This window comes from Uloborus diversus, chromosome 2 (genome assembly GCF_026930045.1).
Source record: "Uloborus diversus isolate 005 chromosome 2, Udiv.v.3.1, whole genome shotgun sequence".
NCBI classification, from domain to species: Eukaryota; Metazoa; Arthropoda; class Arachnida; order Araneae; family Uloboridae; genus Uloborus; species Uloborus diversus.
In genome coordinates this window covers 190439591-190458957 of record NC_072732.1, presented here as the reverse complement: position 1 = coordinate 190458957, position 19367 = coordinate 190439591, and the positions used below count along the sequence as shown (strand labels likewise).

At 30.8% G+C, this 19367-nt stretch overlaps 1 protein-coding gene across 1 annotated transcript in view; it reads right to left on the bottom strand.

The window, feature by feature from the left end:
• Positions 1–19367, bottom strand: part of LOC129216726 (tyrosine-protein kinase Abl-like) — a 116708-nt gene that overhangs the window by 9356 nt on the left and 87985 nt on the right. Inside the window, exons 3-9 of the mRNA XM_054850943.1 lie at positions 17251–17549; positions 15618–15890; positions 14148–14232; positions 11937–12114; positions 6255–6439; positions 4222–4374; positions 2470–2559 (exon numbers count right to left, since the gene is read on the bottom strand). Of these exons, the coding sequence (XP_054706918.1) occupies positions 2470–2559; positions 4222–4374; positions 6255–6439; positions 11937–12114; positions 14148–14232; positions 15618–15890; positions 17251–17549 (1263 nt within the window). The remainder of the gene's footprint in view (positions 1–2469; positions 2560–4221; positions 4375–6254; positions 6440–11936; positions 12115–14147; positions 14233–15617; positions 15891–17250; positions 17550–19367) is intronic.

Genomic DNA, 19367 nt, shown 5'->3' with positions numbered 1-19367 from the left:
AGTGATGTTAGGAGAAGGAGTTTTCAGGAGGTTCACCCCGGAAAATTTTCGAAATTGAAGCACTAAAAATCAGATTTAAAACGTTCTTTATTGATAATGCCGAGAGAGAGGAGGGGATGGTGCACTTTCTCAGAAAATTTTTGGTACTGTTAATTTAAAAAGACATTTTTAGACCATCTTTGGAAATGTCAAAAAAATGGGAGAGGTTCGAGTGCTTTCCTCCAGCAAATTTTCAAAACTGGAATTCTATGTTAAGGCTGGAGTGGATTTGGCTGGTTTCTTATGAAGTTATTTAAAATTGAAGCCCAAAAATTTTAATTTTACACAATCTTCGATAATATTAGTAGGGGGGGGGGGGAGGTTCTGGCGACCACGGAATTCTTTCGACATTGGTTTTTATCAACTTATTTTCTTTTTAAACTGAGGGGCCCGAAACCGTGAGTTTGTACAGCATACAGAATACTTTATGTTTCGTCAAAAAATGTCTGAAACTCACATTTCGTTGGCCTCTGGCCTTTCATTTGATAATTTTAATAATCTAGAGTCTTACATGCTCCTCAATGGTATTTTAAGATTGCATTTTTTAAATAATTTTACGGAAAAAAATATTTCTTCACTTTTATTCCAATTGTTATAAACAGGGTCGCTGAGAGCAAAAGCGGACCCAGGAAAAAATGACATAGGTAAATTTTTTTTTCACAGGCCCCCTTCTACACCTTTCACCATTAAGATATTTTACCCTCTGCACGAGTTCAATTCCGAGCCGGGCCCCTATTCTCCAACTAAGCTGACATGACCTCATGTCAGGGCTTGTTGTAATTTGCATTTTATAGCAATTGTGAATTTTCATTTATAAATAGAAGCATCTAAGAGACCAAAGGTATTTTAACTTTTTACGATCGCTAAGGTTTCCCTGTTTTTTTTTAAATTTATTCATTTATTTTTTATTACAACACTAATAACATATTGGCAGCCCCAAGGTCCGACTAACTAAAAGTGAGGCCCTAGGCCCACATTAATTTGGGGGCCCCCTGAAGACTATGCAGTGTTTGATTTACATTTTTAAAACAGGCATTTTTGAGGGCCTCTTTGTCTAATCAAACAACTATGTATAAATCACTTATGTACATTTATGAATCCCCTTTGGGCCCTCTCATAATCGTGACCAAGTGAATTCGTTGCTGGCAGAATGATTAAAAATCCCCCTTTGAAGTTTTTTCCCAATTAATAAGTCATATTTTTTTATTTTTTAAAAAATACATGTATTTCTCATATTATTGCAATGCTATGCATAATTCTTTAAAACATTTGGGGCCCCTTAGGAACATGGGGCCCAGACCTAGATCTAGTCAGCCTGTGTGGTAATCAGGCCATGGGCAGCCCCATTTCAGAAATCCCCTCCCCCCTCTTGGTGACGGCCCTGCCTCCCTCCACCCGCAAGCTTGCAAGCTTTAGCCCATGCGTAAAAATGAGCTGAGGCTGTGTTTTGCGAATTTGCGTTATTCTAAACACATGCGAGCAAAATTTATTTTGCTGTTAGTAGACAGGCCTGAAAGACTTTGCTGTTAGTTGATCGGCCCGAAGCATGACCGGCCCACCGGGCAAATGCCCGGCTGCCCGCCGGCTGTATCCGCCACTGCTGTCATGGAGGGGAAACTCAAAGCAAATGAGAAATTTAGCGCCGAAATAATGTATATAGTACTTCGACTGGTCTCAAAAAACATAATTAGGCTTTTAAAAAGGATCTAGAGGCTATTTTTAAGCTGGAATATTCGATTTTCCTGTTTTTCGCTCCTTGAGTCTAATAAATTTAACACCTCTGTACATGATTTAATTATGTAACATTTAATTGTTTTTTTTTTCTGTGCATTTTCTACTAAAATAATGACAGCAATAAATCATCAGAACATTACTGTACAGAAATAACACACATATATTAAAATTAATAAAAAATATTTTTGTAATTTACGTTGGTTTATGTATTTTATTAAAACATAATTTTAAAAAAATGCTTTTGACATTTATTCTCTGTAAGTATTTAAAAAGTTTAGAAGCTGTATGTCAAAATAGTGTGATCATAAAGCTTTTTGACGTTTGGAAGTACGACATTATTTACAAAACACAATAAAAAATAAGAAATGTGTCACTGGAGTGGTCTAACTTATATATTTTTTGAAATATTAATTCTGAATCTTAAAAATCAAATATATTGTAGGGAGAGGTTTAAAACAAAACTGTCATTATTTTAGGACAAAAATTTTGCAGACTTTATCATCATTTAAAACATTAAACAACAAAATGAGTGTGACCTTTAAAACTTTTGGAAGGTTGAGAGGGGAAAAACTGATTACAGGAAATTTAAAGTTTAAGCAAAATTAAAATCATACACAACATAGCAACAAGTGTTGTAACAATGATGTTTGAAAATAAATAAAAAAATAAATAATTAACTTGATAGATAAAGATTACCTTCAGTAATGCTTGAATTTTGAAACATTGTTTCTAATGTCAAGTGAATGTCTTTAAATGTTGGCCTCTCAGATGGCTCCCAGTGCCAACCTATAAAATTTTACAAACATTACCGATTTGTACAATTTACTTGAAACTTAACTTCCAAATATTTTGCTTCAGCATTACGTCATGTAATAAAATAAAACACAAATAAAATTGTAGTTAATACAGTAACAGATAATTATTTGATTGTTTTCTAAACACTATTCAACCACCAAAAGTTAGCTTAAAGTTTGAAGGAGCCTAATGATAAAAATTAATTAATGGCTAATTAATATAAGTTTTGAGAATAAAAAACCTTACAAATTGTTACAGAGTCAGTGTTGTAGTTAAAAAAAATATATTTAGGAGCATCTCGCTTTTTATTGAGTAGATGTCACAGTTGATGAATTTTTGTGATGCCAAAAGAGCTTAGTTCAAATTACTTTTGCCACTTTTTTTTTCAAATAATAGACATTTTATTTTTTTAACTTCAATTCATTTTGTTTTCATTTTACAAAAATAAATTAGTTAGCGTGTATGGGCATCCCCTTACATTCCGCCCAACTACAGAACTACACACAGTACCAGTCAATAAAGTGTGAACTTCACACTTTTTGGCTCTAATTCATCCAAAAGTCAACTGAAATTATCATAAGAACTTCAATACTAATGCTAAGTACTCTCAGATATATTGAAGTGTTTCCTAAGTTTGAGACGCAAATCTGACCTTAAGCAACGATATTGGTTACTTTTATTGAACATAGAAATTACAATTGCAATACCTAAGGTGCCACAGGTGGGTAATGATGGTCATGAACTTCCTTTGAGCATCCAAAGTTAGGCTAAAGCTGCATTTTGGGGATATATTTAGAAAAATTCGGCCTGGACACTCTATTTATGCCCAAAAATTACTAACCCTCGCCTTCCCAAAATGACCCTCTCAAAAACTACAAGATGAATCCCTCCATGGTTGCCACAGCAAGATCGTATCATCAGTGACTATAGAAGAAATGAAAAACCCAACATTAGAATGTGATAAAATAATCCTGAAAGATAAAAAACGCATTGCTCCAAATGTGATGAATATTCAATTACCAAATTTTTGTTAATTATTACTTTTGTTACTTGTAAGTATGTAAGAGTACTTTCAAAAATGCAGAACCATTACTGAAATCAGATTTAAGAGTTAAAAATAGCTTCTGACTATACCGGTAGATAATAAGTTCTAAGTAATTAAAATTGACTTTTTTTGACTGGTTCTGTAAGTTACTTCTTAGAACCAGAAACTATGCTGAATAAATTTAATAAAAGATTAATTATATAAAACAATACTACTAATAGTTAGGTGTAATAAATTCATTCAGACCCCACCTAGCTATTGTGCCTCCATTCGGTTCAAAATTGATAAGTTATCATGGTAATGTGAACATTAAAATATTCATGGTTTTTTAAGAAAAAAAAATACAAATAAAGTTACAAGAAAATTTCAAAATGAAACTGAAATTTTAAAGAAAAAAGGAACCAGGTTTTGAAAAAACCTAATTTTGGGAACTAGAAACTAAAAGGACTTGCATGGGGGAAAGGGGCCAGTTGGCAGCTCTGGGCTATGTTTTACGATATTTAAGTGACTACAAAACATATGAAATTTCAAATGAAGATTAACAGTATACAAGAACATGTAGAAGCTTATATTTAATCAAAAGTGTTGTCATAAATATAACCACTTACACTGTCGCATTAATTCATATACTCTTGGTGGGCATCCAGGTGGGCATTCCATTCGATAACCAGATTCTAACATATGATAAACATCAGTCAGATCAACTCCAGGATATGGCGACATTCCATATGTTGCAATTTCCCACAATAAAATGCCAAAAGCTTTAAAAATAAAATCATGCTATGAATTTATTTTTCTAAAAAAAAGAACATTAAGATAAAAATTTAGAAATAATGAAATAGCATGGATAGAACAAAAGAAGCATTTTCAGAAAAATAATCTTAACCCCCAACTGCCCACCCTGACTGTGAGGTTGCCTAGTCTAAATTTCAGTCAAATTAGACAAATTCAGACATTTTAGTCTTCGAGTAAACACTTGCTCATATCAACCAGTTTTTTTTATCACAAATTATACCTTTAACAAGTTACTCATCTTGAAACATTGTTAATCTTAAAATCACCACATTAGTTATCGTCTTGTTAATCTTGGAACCCCATCCACTGAAACTTTTCTCAAGTCAGGGAAAATTGTGTCTTTTTGACTTTTGATACTATAAAGTTAATTAGAAAAAAATCTTACAAAATACAACTCAAAAAACAGAGGTTACATCAAAGAGACATATATTACTCGATTTTAATCTCAGAATGCTAATTCTAGACTTAAGTTTCCATAGTTGAATTTTGAGCTTGAATGAAACGATGCTTTTAACAATGATCTCCCCTATTGTCCCTCGAGTACTGAGTAGCTTGTCTCAAAATAGTTAATCCTCTACTGCCCAAATTATTATTTTTTGTAGAAAAAAATATTTATATACACAGAGAATGTGTTAAAAAATAATGTATTTAATACCTATACGGTGGATTTCTGTTTTCCGAATTTTTTGAAATATTAAATTGTGTCAGTATCAACAATCTACTGTATTACCCCGCATTATCTGGCGCTGCAAAATTCGGGTGTCACCAGATTTTCAATAACACTTGTCTGGTCCTTTCCGGCATGCCGGAAAAATCGAGGTTAGGAAAAAAATTAATACTATAAAAATAGATGTTCAGCTAAAAAATGAATATAAGTTCTTAAAAAACCTTATTAGTATTAATAAACAGTTTAATTTTGTAAAAAGATTTACCAACAGTATCAATTGTTATTTTAACAGGAAAAATAGTTTAATAACGAATAATTTTATAAAATTTAAATTAAAACTAAGTAAGCAAACATTTAAGTAGTAAGTAACTGCCCCTAAACCAATGCTAAAGAATTTACCATAGCTATTCAATAAATAAAAATGAAACTTGCTTCTCTAAAAGGAAACTAAAACAATTTATTTTAAAAAAAAATATGATCAAATCGCAGTAATGATTATTGCTCCTGAACTGATGAATTAAATCAATTAATAATGACCTGCCATAAATAACAAGCATATTCCATAAATAACAAGCATTATATGCAATACACTTTTTTTTGAAATAAGGTTACTTTCGGAATTTATTTATTTATTTCCTTACAGTGGTTTGCTCTCTGATTGGAACTGAATGGGGAAATTTACATCTGTTTTGTAGCAAAATAAACCTCGAGTTATCCGGCATGCCCGAAAATTCGAATTTCACGGCATGCTGGTCAACCTCGCTTTTTTCCGGCATGCCGGATAATGTGGGGTAATACCGTAAATGTAAAGCAGCCATGTTGCACCACTCAAGTCACACTGATCTACAAAAAAATAATGCTCATAGGGAAATATAATGAAAAAATTTCATGCAATTCTAAGAAAACCAATTCATATAAAACTTACCCCCAGAAGATAAACAAAAATAGTACAAATATTAGCAGTCATCGAAATAATGCATTTGATATCAGCCGTGCTGCTAAGTGCTAATTTACTTAATTTACATTACTCATCCACAAGATCCCTACTTTCATTCCTAGTGGGTGAATAGGGGGATACAATGGAATTGAACATCAGAAGTAAATTCATTGTACACAAATTGTATCATGATTTTCAAAATTACTATTTGAGTTTTGAATAGATTAAATAATGCATCATACCCCACACATCAGATTTTGTAGAAAACTTGTTATATGCTAAGCCTTCGGGAGCTGTCCATTTGATGGGAAACTTGGCACCTGCATGAGCTGTATAAGTATCATCCCTCATAAGCCTCGCCAATCCAAAATCAGCCACTTTCACCAGATGATTCTCTCCAACTAAGCAATTTCTAGCAGCTAAATCTCTGAAAGAAATTAAATATGCATCAGTAATAATCATTTTCTCATAAATTTAATTAATTTAAAAAGACTCTATAAGGTGAAGATTCTCAGGGGAAGTATTACAAGCAAATTTCAGTGATATAAATATCTGCAACATAATTAACTACTCATCACATCACATCACATAACACAATAAGACTTCCATGAGCAACAATTTCACAGGGTTCATACTCTATTTGGATGAAAAAATTCCATGACTTTAAGACTTTTTCATGACTTCATAAAATTTTTCATGACCTTGTTACAAGAAGGGAATAGTACTATTTAATATCAAATTTGCCAATTTTCAGAAAAAAAAAGCATAAGCAAAACTTTTACGTGAGTGCCACTACCTCATCGAAGCACTTGTAATTGCAAAATTATCAGTGTACACCTAAAAAACTATTCTTAAATGTCTTCATCACATAAATTTAAAATCTCAAAGCAAAGTAAAAATACAATGAATGGAATATAATGCAGGGGTCTGTCCAGGATTTTTCACAGGGTCCGTTTTTTGTGAAAAATAAAATAATTTTGTGAAAAGTGAATTATTTTTGTGAAAAATAAAATAATTTCGCAAAAAAAAAAAAAAAAAAAAAAAAAAATTTTGTTAAATCGAAATTTTAGAATTTAGAGCAGGTACAAACTACATCATTTAAACTTAAAGTAGAGAGTTTTCCTCTTCTATGTTGAGAATATCATTCTGGGGTGTTTTTCTAGTATTTAGCGGGGGGGGGGGGGGCATCGCTAACTCAAGTAGCAATATATATCTACCATTCTACATTATGTTAAATTATACTAGAAATATTTCTGTACAGCATTTAAAATAATTGTAACAAAAAAAAAAAAAATAAAATTCAGACGAGGGGGTTCAGCATTTAACTTTTTTACCCAGGACACTCTTAAAATTGCACAGAATTTCGTTTAAAACTTATAAATTCCGTGATTTTAACAAAAATAAAAATAGATTTTGTTTACTTCTTAACAAAGCGTACTAAACATCAAAAATTCAAAATATCGGAATCCCATAGCGGATGCAAAGAGATCGCAATTCTCAAAGTGAAGGCATCAAAGGTATAAAAACGGCTTGTAAAAGAAATATTTTTGATAAAATTATTTTTAAATTGCATTTTAGAGTCCTATGATAAACAAAACATATCATTAATATCTGTGGACACAGCTAAAGCAAAAATAAAATTAAACCATTGATTCAGCATTTTAATTTTTGAGTCATAAAAGAAAATGGAATTTTGCTTTAAAAACTTGAAGTGCGTGTTCTAACAAAAATAGACTTTTCATTTATTTGCATCCTAATAAAACGAAGTTAGCTTGAAAAATGAACAAAATATGATTCTTATATCGGATGTTAAAAGATTGTATTTTTAAAAATGTAGACATCTAAAGAAAAAAAAAGGCAAGTAAAACAGTTTATTTAAAGTTAATCATCCTTGTTAGCATCGAAAAATCAAACCCATATAATTTTCTCCCAAAATAACAGTTGAACATTGCACCGCACCATAGAAACGCAAATATTGACAAGCTGGTAAAATGATGAGAATATTTTCTAATCAAGTCATTATAAAGGTTTAACGCCAGACACTAAATGGCGATAATTTTAAAGTTAGTAACCCTATCTGAAGCGATCACATTTTTTTCCCCACCCTTACTATCCCTTTGCAGTTCTAAGTTCATTTCGCTGATATATATTATTATTGTTTATTAAATCATCAGTGGGGGAGAAAAGTGCTTACCAAACGCCTTTTCAGAAAAGTTTACAACAACACCGCTGCTAATTAGCTGTGATAAAACAAAATTATTTGAAACCAAACTTATTTCCAGCTGTTAATTTCTTTCCAAGAAGCGAACAACAAGCATTATATTTATTTGGCAGTAGCAATTTATGGCTTGCAGGAGCATCACAAGAGTGCCGATTTTTTTTTCTTTGCAAAATTAGCAGATTTTGTATAAGCTGATCCCTCTAATTTGACTTTAAGAAAGGTTCCAAAAATTATCGGTTTAATATGCGTTACTTTGCTTTCAGATTTGCTCCTTCAAAAAACAATTTGTGAAAGATCCGATCTTGTTTATCAGAATTTTGTGAAGGGTCCGTTTTGGTTGATCGGGATTTTGTGAAAGGTCCGTTTTGTTTGATAGGGATTTTGTGAAAGGTCCGTTTTGGTTGATCGGATTTTTGTGAAGGGTCCGTTAACGGACCCAAATATCCTCTGGTCAGACCCCTGTAATGATTCTTAAATATATCTTAATTTTATTAACAGGCAGAATGATAAAGAATGGGACAAAGGTTGAATGAGTTATTACTGAGTTTCAATAAGATTTGTTCAAAAGTTGCCTTTTAATGTCAACTGGGCATTTAACCATGCACATTATCTGACAGTATTTTCGTTTTTTAAAGCAAAGTCACATTCTTTAGTAAATTCATGTTTCTAAACCAGATATTTGTTTAAAAAAAAAAAAAGCTTTTTGTAGTGAATAAATTTTTTGATTCATGTTAACTTTTTTTCACATTTTTAAATACATATAAATTAATAGGTTCAGAAATTCCAGAACATTGATTGATTCCTGACATCGAATGTAGCAGTGAGTAGCAGGGATTAGTTTTGCGGGCCGCATGTTGGGTACTACTGTTTCAGAGTGCACTAGAATTCCCCTATTTCTGTATCCCAATGCCTGACTAAAGATCTTCATTTTCTAAAACTCAACAATTTAAGATAAACTATGATAAGTTTAATAATAAAGTTTTTACAAGTGATGGAAAACTTGAATGAAATTGAATTGCATTTTTTGAGTGGGCGAAATAAAAAATGTGCGAGCTTGATTCTACAGAATATATAAGAAGTACTGAAAATAATGGTAAATTAAAAATGAGTAATGGACCAAGTGGTAAAATAACATTGCAAAAAAAGATGAGTGGCTGCTACAGAAGTGGATGCAATGAGATTTCAAAATTCAGGCTTGTTTTTGGGATTCTCCAGTTTTAATAGCTTTTTTGTGCAATGCTGTTAAATCACTCAGGATTTCTAATGCTCTTTTAGCTACTGTTTGTACGCGTTTGCTTAGAGGGCACTGTCACATCCCTTGCTATCCCTCGCGACTAGTGATGTAAAATACCTGGGTATTTATTTTCAGGGGTAAATACCCAGGGTATATACCCGGGTAAATACCCAAAGTAGGTATTTACCGGGGTATTTATTTCAAAAATTTATATTCAACTAAAATACTTTTCTGTATGTATTCCACTATATATGTATATCACCAACCATATACAAAACAATAAATTTTTGCCCAAAAATTCTTTTTGATCACATATTTAAAGAAGTATTGTGTGAAACAACTTAGCAATCTAATATGATATTCACATTAAATGTGTTGGATATGCCTAATCAATGTTTATAGCAAAAGTTCAGATATAAAAAGCCATCCTACAAAAAGTAAAAACCTTAACTGGTTACCAAAAAAAAAAAGCAAACATCAATTTTTTAAGGTCCTAGTCTTTTATAATGCAGTAATATGTCCCTGCACGACATCAAAATGTAACAAAATGTCGCTCAATTTATTATTACTATTTATTTACATATATCTTTTGCAGAAATTTCCTCCAAACCTAGTTCAAGTTTTCAGGCGTATTCTGCATCTCACACACAGACACACACATATATATACATATATATATGTATATCGTATCAGTCCTTACTTCGCTTATTTCATTTCGATATTTTGACTTTCACTTTTTATAGTATTTCAAGCATATGTATTGAGTGGGAGAAAAAAATAGAGACGTTCCAGATGTTTTACAATGTTTTAATTTAAAGAACAAAACAATTTAATAATAAAAATAAATGCAGTACAACATAAATCTTAGCATAAAAATACTTAATCAATTGTTTTTTTAGTAAAATGTGTTTGAAGATGTTTAAGAAATTTTTTATTAATTCTAAAGAAAAGAAACTGCTGAGGTTTGTTTCAAAATGATAAAGAACTGATAATGGGAAAGAGAAAAATTAAAGATAGCTGCACTTGCAACAGGAAGGAATTTTGATACTGTCTCAAAAATCCTGTGTTCCTGGTGGAATAAGTCTTAAAATAAAATTCCAAAATAGTATTTTAAAATTAAGAAAATTTGAGCCTAAAATAGTTCATTCTAAATTCTGACAGTTTTTTTTTTATATAAGATTTCATTAAGCCTTTAATTAAAAAATTATAATATATAAATTTTTAAAGTTTTAATCTTTCATTTTACTGTTTATGTTTAAAAAAGAAAATTATCACCTTTTGATACCACCTAAATTTGCAAAACGTGCAATTACTAGGGGTCTTACCCAGCCTTCGAATACCCAAAAAAATATTAACTTTCCCACCCTACATCACTAAATGCGTGCATTAAAAATAGTTTGAATAAATTTTCATCACGAAGTACAGGGGAGCAAATGCAAATGAGCAAGGCAACAGAAAATAATATTTTGATTTTTTTTTTTTTTTTTGGGATTATTAATGTGAAAACTGTTTCTATATTTGTCTTGTTATCACTTAAACAGCAATAAAATAAATAAATAACATCATAGTCTTAATAACTTCTTAGTTTTTTCTTCCAAACAGCCATGCTTCCTTTTTTTATTTTTCATTTTGGATATGATTAACCTAGATTGTGATTTTAAAATCCTGAAGTTTATCATTGAATTGCTTATACTTCTCCAATTATGACATTGAAAAGAAAGATTCTTTGGTTCACGATATGTTTCTTTCATAATTTCATCAAGTCTTTCAATAAAAAATATTATAAACTGTAATACATATGTATGTATCAGTTTTACCAATTATTTCATATTTAGATTTAAAAAACAAATTCCCATTCACTTTTTGCATTTTTTTTAAATACCCAGTTTTTGGGTATTTACCCAGGCCTTGGGTAAATACCCAAAAAATATTTACCTACCCACTGGGTATTTACCCGATCCACATCACTAACTAGATCACATGACTAACTCATTTAAATATAAAATTAGAGAAAGAAAAAAGTCCTCATAATATTGTTGACACCATGCCAAACTAATGAATGTGAAAATTGGCATTTTTTAGAAGAGCCAGAACACTGAATCCAATTTTGTTTTATTCTGTTTCATTAAATATTAAACCAGGTACAAACTTAAAGGGACTAAAATAAATGAATAAATCAATTACAAATCATTGATGTTGAGTTTGAGGGAAACAAATGGCAAACTATTTCTTAAACATTCAAGACTGACTGAGTAACCAAGCTAAAACAAATATTGAAAATTATTCTTTAGGGAATGCAGCTTTTAAAAAATTGACTAAAATAATGAATGCACTTAGGAATAAAATAATAATCATTGAATAAATAAATTTATAAACAAAAATTATAACACCTAATGTAGGTAAATGAACTATAAAAAATAGTTTTTGTATTGAATAAAAATAAAAACTATAGAAAAATATGAAACCAACCTATGTATAAAGCTGTGAGATTCAAGATATGACATAGCTGATGCAATTTGTGTAGCCATATACATGAGAACAACTGCATTTATTTCTTCTCTATTGGCATTCCTTAAATAATCTAATAAATTTCCACAAGGCATAAACTCTGTAATAATGTAAAAGGGTGGTTCTCTAGTGCAAACACCTGAAATAATAAGGAGAAATGTCTTACATTTTACGAAATACAATCAAAATGAATCTCCATGTAATTGTTTATTAACTGTTGTCATTTGTTGTCAGGAAAAAAAAGGTAAAAAAATAAATAATTAAGGGATCAACGAGTTTGATGAAAATTACAGAAGGAAAACATCATTCAGTAAACTTAAATATTTCTAGAATAAGTCTCAGTTAAAAAAAAAAATTAACATAAAAAGATGAAATGGAGGAAAAGCTTTAATGAAATATAATGCAATAGTTTATGGCACACACATATTACTCAAAAAATCTAAATGATGAGCATAACTAGCAACTTTTTAAAAACAGACACATCATAGCAAGAGATTTACCACTAAAGTTTTTAAAGCACCACTATTTCATAAATGGTGTCACTGAAATATTTTGTGGTGCCATCTATGAAATAACTAACTGCATCGGTATACTGCAAGCTACATTAACGATTATTGGGCAAACACTGGAAGGGAGTATGGAGGGGGAACACTCTAAATGGACATGCACATGTCATAAAAATGAAAATATTTATGGCAAGACAGGATTGAATGAGAAAAGTCCTTTCTTTTTCCATATTTGTAACTGAATCATAGCTGAGGAAGAATAAGAAATAACATCTGTTCTTGAGAAGAACACCATTTTACAGATATTTAAAGGTAAAGAACCTTGTTAAACTAAAAGGAGATTTACATTATATTGTATGCAAATATATGGAGACCACAGAATAATATCAAAATATTCTTGTTGAAACATTAATCATTGTATCGGATATAGTTGTAGTACTAAACTTTCAAAAAAAAAAAAAGTTTTAATTTTAAGGAAAGACAAAGAAGTTAGTTTTTAAGGAACCAAATACTTAGTGACAACCAATAAGAATTTCTACATTTAATGTTTTAATTTTCATAATTTAAATAAACTACAAAATACATCAACTTTGAAACAATGAAACTATGATAGCAGCCTAAGCCGAAAATAAATAAATAAATAAACCAACTATCTTTATGTAGAATCAATATCATTTACCTATACTATAGCAACATTACGTTAAATATTTCTACTATCAACAGAATGTATGTGTAACTGTTTACTATAAATCATTTGAGACACTCAGGATTTTATTAGTATACAGTAGGAGCTGCTTAGTGTGATCACTTTGGGACAAATACAATTTGATAACAATAACAGACTGATAACAATAGCCGAAAGGAAACAAGGAAGCACAAAATGAAGATTTTTTTAATTAAAAAGCATACAACTGCAAATTTTCTCTGACACTCGTATATAAACTACAGTTTCAAAGCAGATTCAATTTCACCATCATTTCCCGCATGGTTTCGCTTGTTTAAATTTTCAATTTGTTTTCAATCACGTCACATTTTTTTTTTCTAACTCACAAAGTAATGGCTGAGAAATTTTTAGATGTACTGCCTTGACTCATCATGGTTAAATTGTCAAAGTGTTTAAAGAGGAAAATTCTTCTGCTTTACTGATGAGAAAGGAACTTATTTTCCGGGAAGCTACTTGTCAGTGTTTGTCTTTGCATTTCTGTTGATTAAGTAGCAAGAAAGGGGAAAAAAATCAAAATCTGGAAAAGTGATAACAATAAACAAATACACTGATTATAATATATGACTTTTTTAACGCATGTAATACAAGTGTTCCGGGTCTTCGTGATTCTGATAACATTAAGCGAATGATAACATTAACCGTGATCACATTAAGCGGCTCCTACTGTACTTGCAAATTTTGCTTTTAGTCAATACTTTATTGATGCGTCCAAAAAAAGTTTGTTTATATTAGTAATTTGTTTTCATACTTATTTTAATGCTAATGGTAAGCAAAACATATAGGATGCATAAAATCATTAAAATAAGGGGAAAATAAATTTACAATTAATTTTTTATTCATCTAACCTTCATTTGATTTTGTTGAATATTGTGAAATATCGGCTAAAATATTATATAGGTTCAGTAACGGTAAATTTGGAGAAAAATAAAACTTGATAAATACCTAACAATTGAACTAAATTTGGATGCTTCATTTCTTTCATTATAGCTGCTTCTTCTAAAAAATCTTTCAAAGCCATAGTATCTTCCTATGGGTAAAAATAAATGTGTCACATTTCCGTTGAACTACAACCAAAGACTAATGCACATTAAAAGATATTTCTAAACAAAATTTAAATGAAATCTTTTACAACAATTACGAAATCACATTACCTTTTAATTTAGTTAAAATATATAATTCTTTTAAACCTTTGTATGCACACTTATTTATCAATCAATAAATTATTTTCAAAGATAATATAAGTTTTCTTTGAAAATAATTTATTGATCTTGCCCATTTTCTTTTTTTTTTTTTTTTTTTTTTTTTTTTTTGAGAACTTGAAGGATTTTTTTTGTTTTTGCACATATTTCAAACATTTTTTTTTTTTTTTTTTCAAAATGAGCACAATAACCACCTCTAAAAATCTGAGCAGTAATTTGCTTATATATTTATTATAAAACATTGATTAATTATGTAAAAAATCAAACATTTCTCAACAAATTTTATTTATAAAGGTGTAGAATGCTCTACACATTTTAGTAATTCATAAAATGCTTATCCAATGCACAGTTTTGTTAAATATTTAATACTGGGAGCAAAAAGTATTTGAAAGCTATATCTTTAACAGAAAAAAAAAACCTTAGGGATTCTAATAACAAGGCAACACTAAAAAAAGGAAAAAAATCAAGAAAAAAGAATTTTAAAAGTTAATTTTGCATTAGGACACTTATCCTGCATGGCCTAAAGCTAAATGCAACTTTTTTAAATAGAGTGATGAAACGTCTTTCTTTTGTTTGAAATAGCTTAATTTAAAAATAAGTACATATTAAAAAAATACAAAAAAGTCCAGCTAGGTAAAATATATGGTCATTGAAAGGCAATGTGGTAGTGACTTGCTTTTTCATAATCTCTACCCTATTTAGGAAAAATTTTACAGAAATGTCAAGAAAACACTAATGCGTAAATAAATACATCATCAAAACTTTACAGATGATGTAAAGATAACATTGTTCAGAATATAGAAAAAAATTAATAATCTAGAAAAATACCAAACAGGAGATAATAAACACTAATGACATTTTCATCAAGCTTATTTAAAGAGTGTTGGGCATTGGGATAAATATATATCATACGTACAAGAGTTTTGAATAAGGTCTCATGGGACATAATTTACAATGGATTCAGAAAATATTTCTAAGATTAACTTTTATTTTCTAACTGCTAGCAACAAAAACAAGGCTAATGTTCCTTTTTGAACATAAATCCAGAGCGTGGTACTTTATTAGCTACTTAGAATTCAATTCTAACATCATCTATAGTTTTTTTATGATTTAATTTCATGTTTATATTTAGAAAATAAGAATTCTATGAAACTGGTGTTTCAACAAAGACACACTAATACAGGAGAGGAAAAAAGCAAAATAAATTTCATACTTTTAATGTTTTGACAGCAACTGTAACGTTGTATCTTTTCCATATTGCTTCATAGACATCTCCATACTGCCCACCACCTAGCTTATGCTTCATCACAATATCCGTGCGATCTATTTCCCATTCATCAGGTTCAGGACTGAGTGCAAAAACGGTTGGTTTGTTTCTTTTTGGCGCTGGATACAGAAGCAAAGTTATTAATCCATCAGCATGCATTGAATGATGATGAACAAGTTCTGCCAGGGTGTTGAAACGGCATTCAGATGTTACAAAAACCTAAATTGAAGATGAAATAAGCATGTATGAGCATTAACATTGAAGCAAGTTTGTTCAACATTAAGGTTTACATGTGATTAATGGAACCAAAAAGTTGTCCCTATAAGAGTGAGGTCATTATCATAAAGATCATCTCTTTGTATTGTGCATACTACTATATGTATATTTTTTCAAATGTTCAATGTTAATTTTGCTCCAACAGTGAATTTTTCATCCTTGTAGACCATGTATAACACCAATGGCTTTTGAAGCTGGAAAACTATTTTAAAAGTTTTGAGCAAAGTAAGAATTATTTTTGTAACAAATGACATTTACGACACTTACCAAGACAAGCACTTGCTGACAGCTCCATACAATAATGTAAATTGATATACTGTTTTATCCTTAATTCCGAGGGTAGGTTTAGTGTCCTTTACATTGTGAAGTTCTAAGGCTACCCTTAGAAAGATCCAATTCGCCTTTAACAATTTCATTATTTTTTGAAAAAAGGTCTCTATGATTGCATGAAAAGCCAGAGGCAAAAACAAACTTCTTCAGCGGGTGGTGCACTCAAGAAAGCAAAAGGCATCAACGGTCCTTTTAGCATAGACCACCAGACCCATCCATTGGTATACAATACACATTCCAAAATGTTGTCCCTTACTTATTTTTTCTGCTGATACAAAAAAGTTTAGATTTTATTTGAACTTTTTTTAAGTTTCTCCCAAATACCTTTATGCTTTTAAAATGCTTGGGTTTAATGATAGATCAATTTTCAACAATTCTAAGATGGTTCTTCTGCATTTATACAGAAGTTTGGTACGATCTCGTTTGGAGTATGCTGTTCAGATTTGGCCTACCTATCTCAAGAAAGATCTTAGAAATGGTTCAAAGGAGGGATATTAGTTTAGTAAAGGGACTTACAGATTTAGATTATGATACCAAATTTAAAAGTCTTAATATGTATAGCCTGGAGCAAAACAGAATCAGAGGGCACATGATTCAGTTGTTTAAATTCATCAAAATGAAGGATGTCGATGTATTTTAATTTTTGAACTGAAAGCAGGAAAAGAGGTCAATGTTTTAAATTATTGAAATCTCAGGATAATCTAGAAATTAGGAAAAATTACTACTTCCATAGGGCTGTCAACACTTGGAACAGCTTACCGGAAGAAGCTGTAACGAGCAAGGTAATCAATAACTTCAAGAGGACCACAGATCTTCATTGGGGACTAATAAGTTTGCTAGGACCAGTCTAACTAGGCCCAGACCCTGTTGCTGGTCATCATTTATGTATTTTTATTCATTGAAATGACCTCTTATACTGCTATAAAGTACAGGAAAATGAAACAAAGTCAATATATAATTGAATATATCTCACTTTGCTGTCTGTGTCTTCACTGATACGGTAGTGATACACTCTGCCTTCGTATCGCAAGGAGATGGATCTTTGGCCGGGACTGCTCTCACTCTCTCTGACCAAAAAGCTGCCATTGATGCCACTGCTCAACAAGTACTCAGCTGCATTACGAGAGATGGGGCCATGGTACCAGGAATGCTTCTCCAAGCTGTTTACTGGAGTGATATAATTGCTGGGAACCCAGCCAACTTGGCAATTCCTTGACTGTGCCTCACACCATTCCCCTGTCCTGTTGTAAGACAGCACTCTTACTTGTTCACCTGAAATTATAACAATATATTATGTGTTTTGAGCATTAAAAAATATGAAAGCAATAAAAAAGGAGAGGGGGAGGCACAAACAGGAAAAGCAAAGATAACCATATTTTCTTTAAAGAGTAGATTTAGAAGACCCCATCCCCTCTTTTGATCAATTCGGTTAATGGGTCCTTGAGACAAACTACATAATTGCTAACTTTTTTAACCACACTTAAACATTAATGAAATAAATTATAATATTGTAATACATACTGTAAAATCCCCTTTCTATACCTTACTGAAATATACCGCAAAGCATAATTATTCCATTGTTCTAGGATATATGTGTTTAAAGTTGGTTTTAAACTTTTTTGGCTGCAAAAACTCTCTTTTTTTTTTTGAGTACAAAGTTTTTTAAGTGGTCATAAGAATTTGCACTAACAATTAATCGGCTTTTCTTCCAGCCCTTGACTAGCATTCACCCTTCTTTTTCATCTATCTCTAGAATTAAGTAGATTTAAACAAAAGCCTTTAATATTTTTGTGTAAGAAAAAAAAACATGCAATTTTTCATTTATATTTTCCAACTTCCTTAATAGATTTTGAGATATTGAATATTTTATTCACACTATAAAATTTGCATTCATTAGCAAAAAAGGTAAATAACAATTCTTATGTATTTTATAAAATTGACTGTATAATGTCAGGGGTCTGGCCAGAGGATATTTGGGTCCGTTAACGGACCCTTCACAAAAATCCGATCAACCAAAACGGACCTTTCACAAAATCCCGGTCAAACAAAACGGACCTTTCACAAAATCCCGATCAAACAAAACGGACCCTTCACAAAATTCTAATAAACAAGATCGGATCTTTCACAAATTGTTTATTGAAAGAGCAAATGAAATCTGAAAGCTAAATAACGCATATTTCTGTGTATAAACCGATAGTTTTTGGAACCTTTTTTTAAGTCAAATTAGAGGGATCAGCTTTTACAAAATCGGCTAATTTTGAAAAAAAAAAAAAAATCGGCACTCTTACGATGCTCCTGCAAGCGATAAATAATTGCTACTGCCAAATAAATATAATGGTTGTTTGTTTCGTCACAGCTAATTAGCAGCGGTGTTGTTGTAAACTTTTCTGAAAAGGCATTGGTAAGCACTTTTCTCCCCCCCCCCCCGCTCATGATTTAATAAACAATAATAATATATATCTGCGAAATGAACTTAGAACTGCAAAGGGATAGTAAGGGTGGGGGAAAAATATGATCGCTTCAGATAGGGTTACCAACTTCAAAATTATCACCACTTAGCGTCTGGCGTTGAACCTTTATAATGACTTGACTCGAAAATATTCTCATCATTTTACCAGCTTGTCAATATTTGCGTTTTTACGGGTGCGGTGTGGTGTTTAATTGTTATTTTGGGAGAAAATTATATGGGTTTTGATTTTTCAATGCTAACAAGGATGATTAACTTTAAATAAACTCTTTTAATTACCGTTTTTTTTTCTTTAGATGTCTACATTTTGAAAAATGCAATCTTTTAACATCCGATATGAGAATCATATTTTGTTCTTTTTTCAAGCTAACTTCGCTTTATTAGGATGCAAATAAATGAAAAGTCTCTTTATTTCTGTTAGAACTCTCATTTCAAGTTTTTAAAGCAAAATTCCATTTTCTGATAGGAGTCAAAAATTAAAATGCTGAATAGATGGTTTATTTTATTTATTTATATATTTTATTTTTTTGGCGTCAACTGTGTCCACAGATATTAATGAAATGTTTATCATAGGACTCTAAAATGCAATTTTAAAATAATTTTATCAAAAATATTTTTTTTAC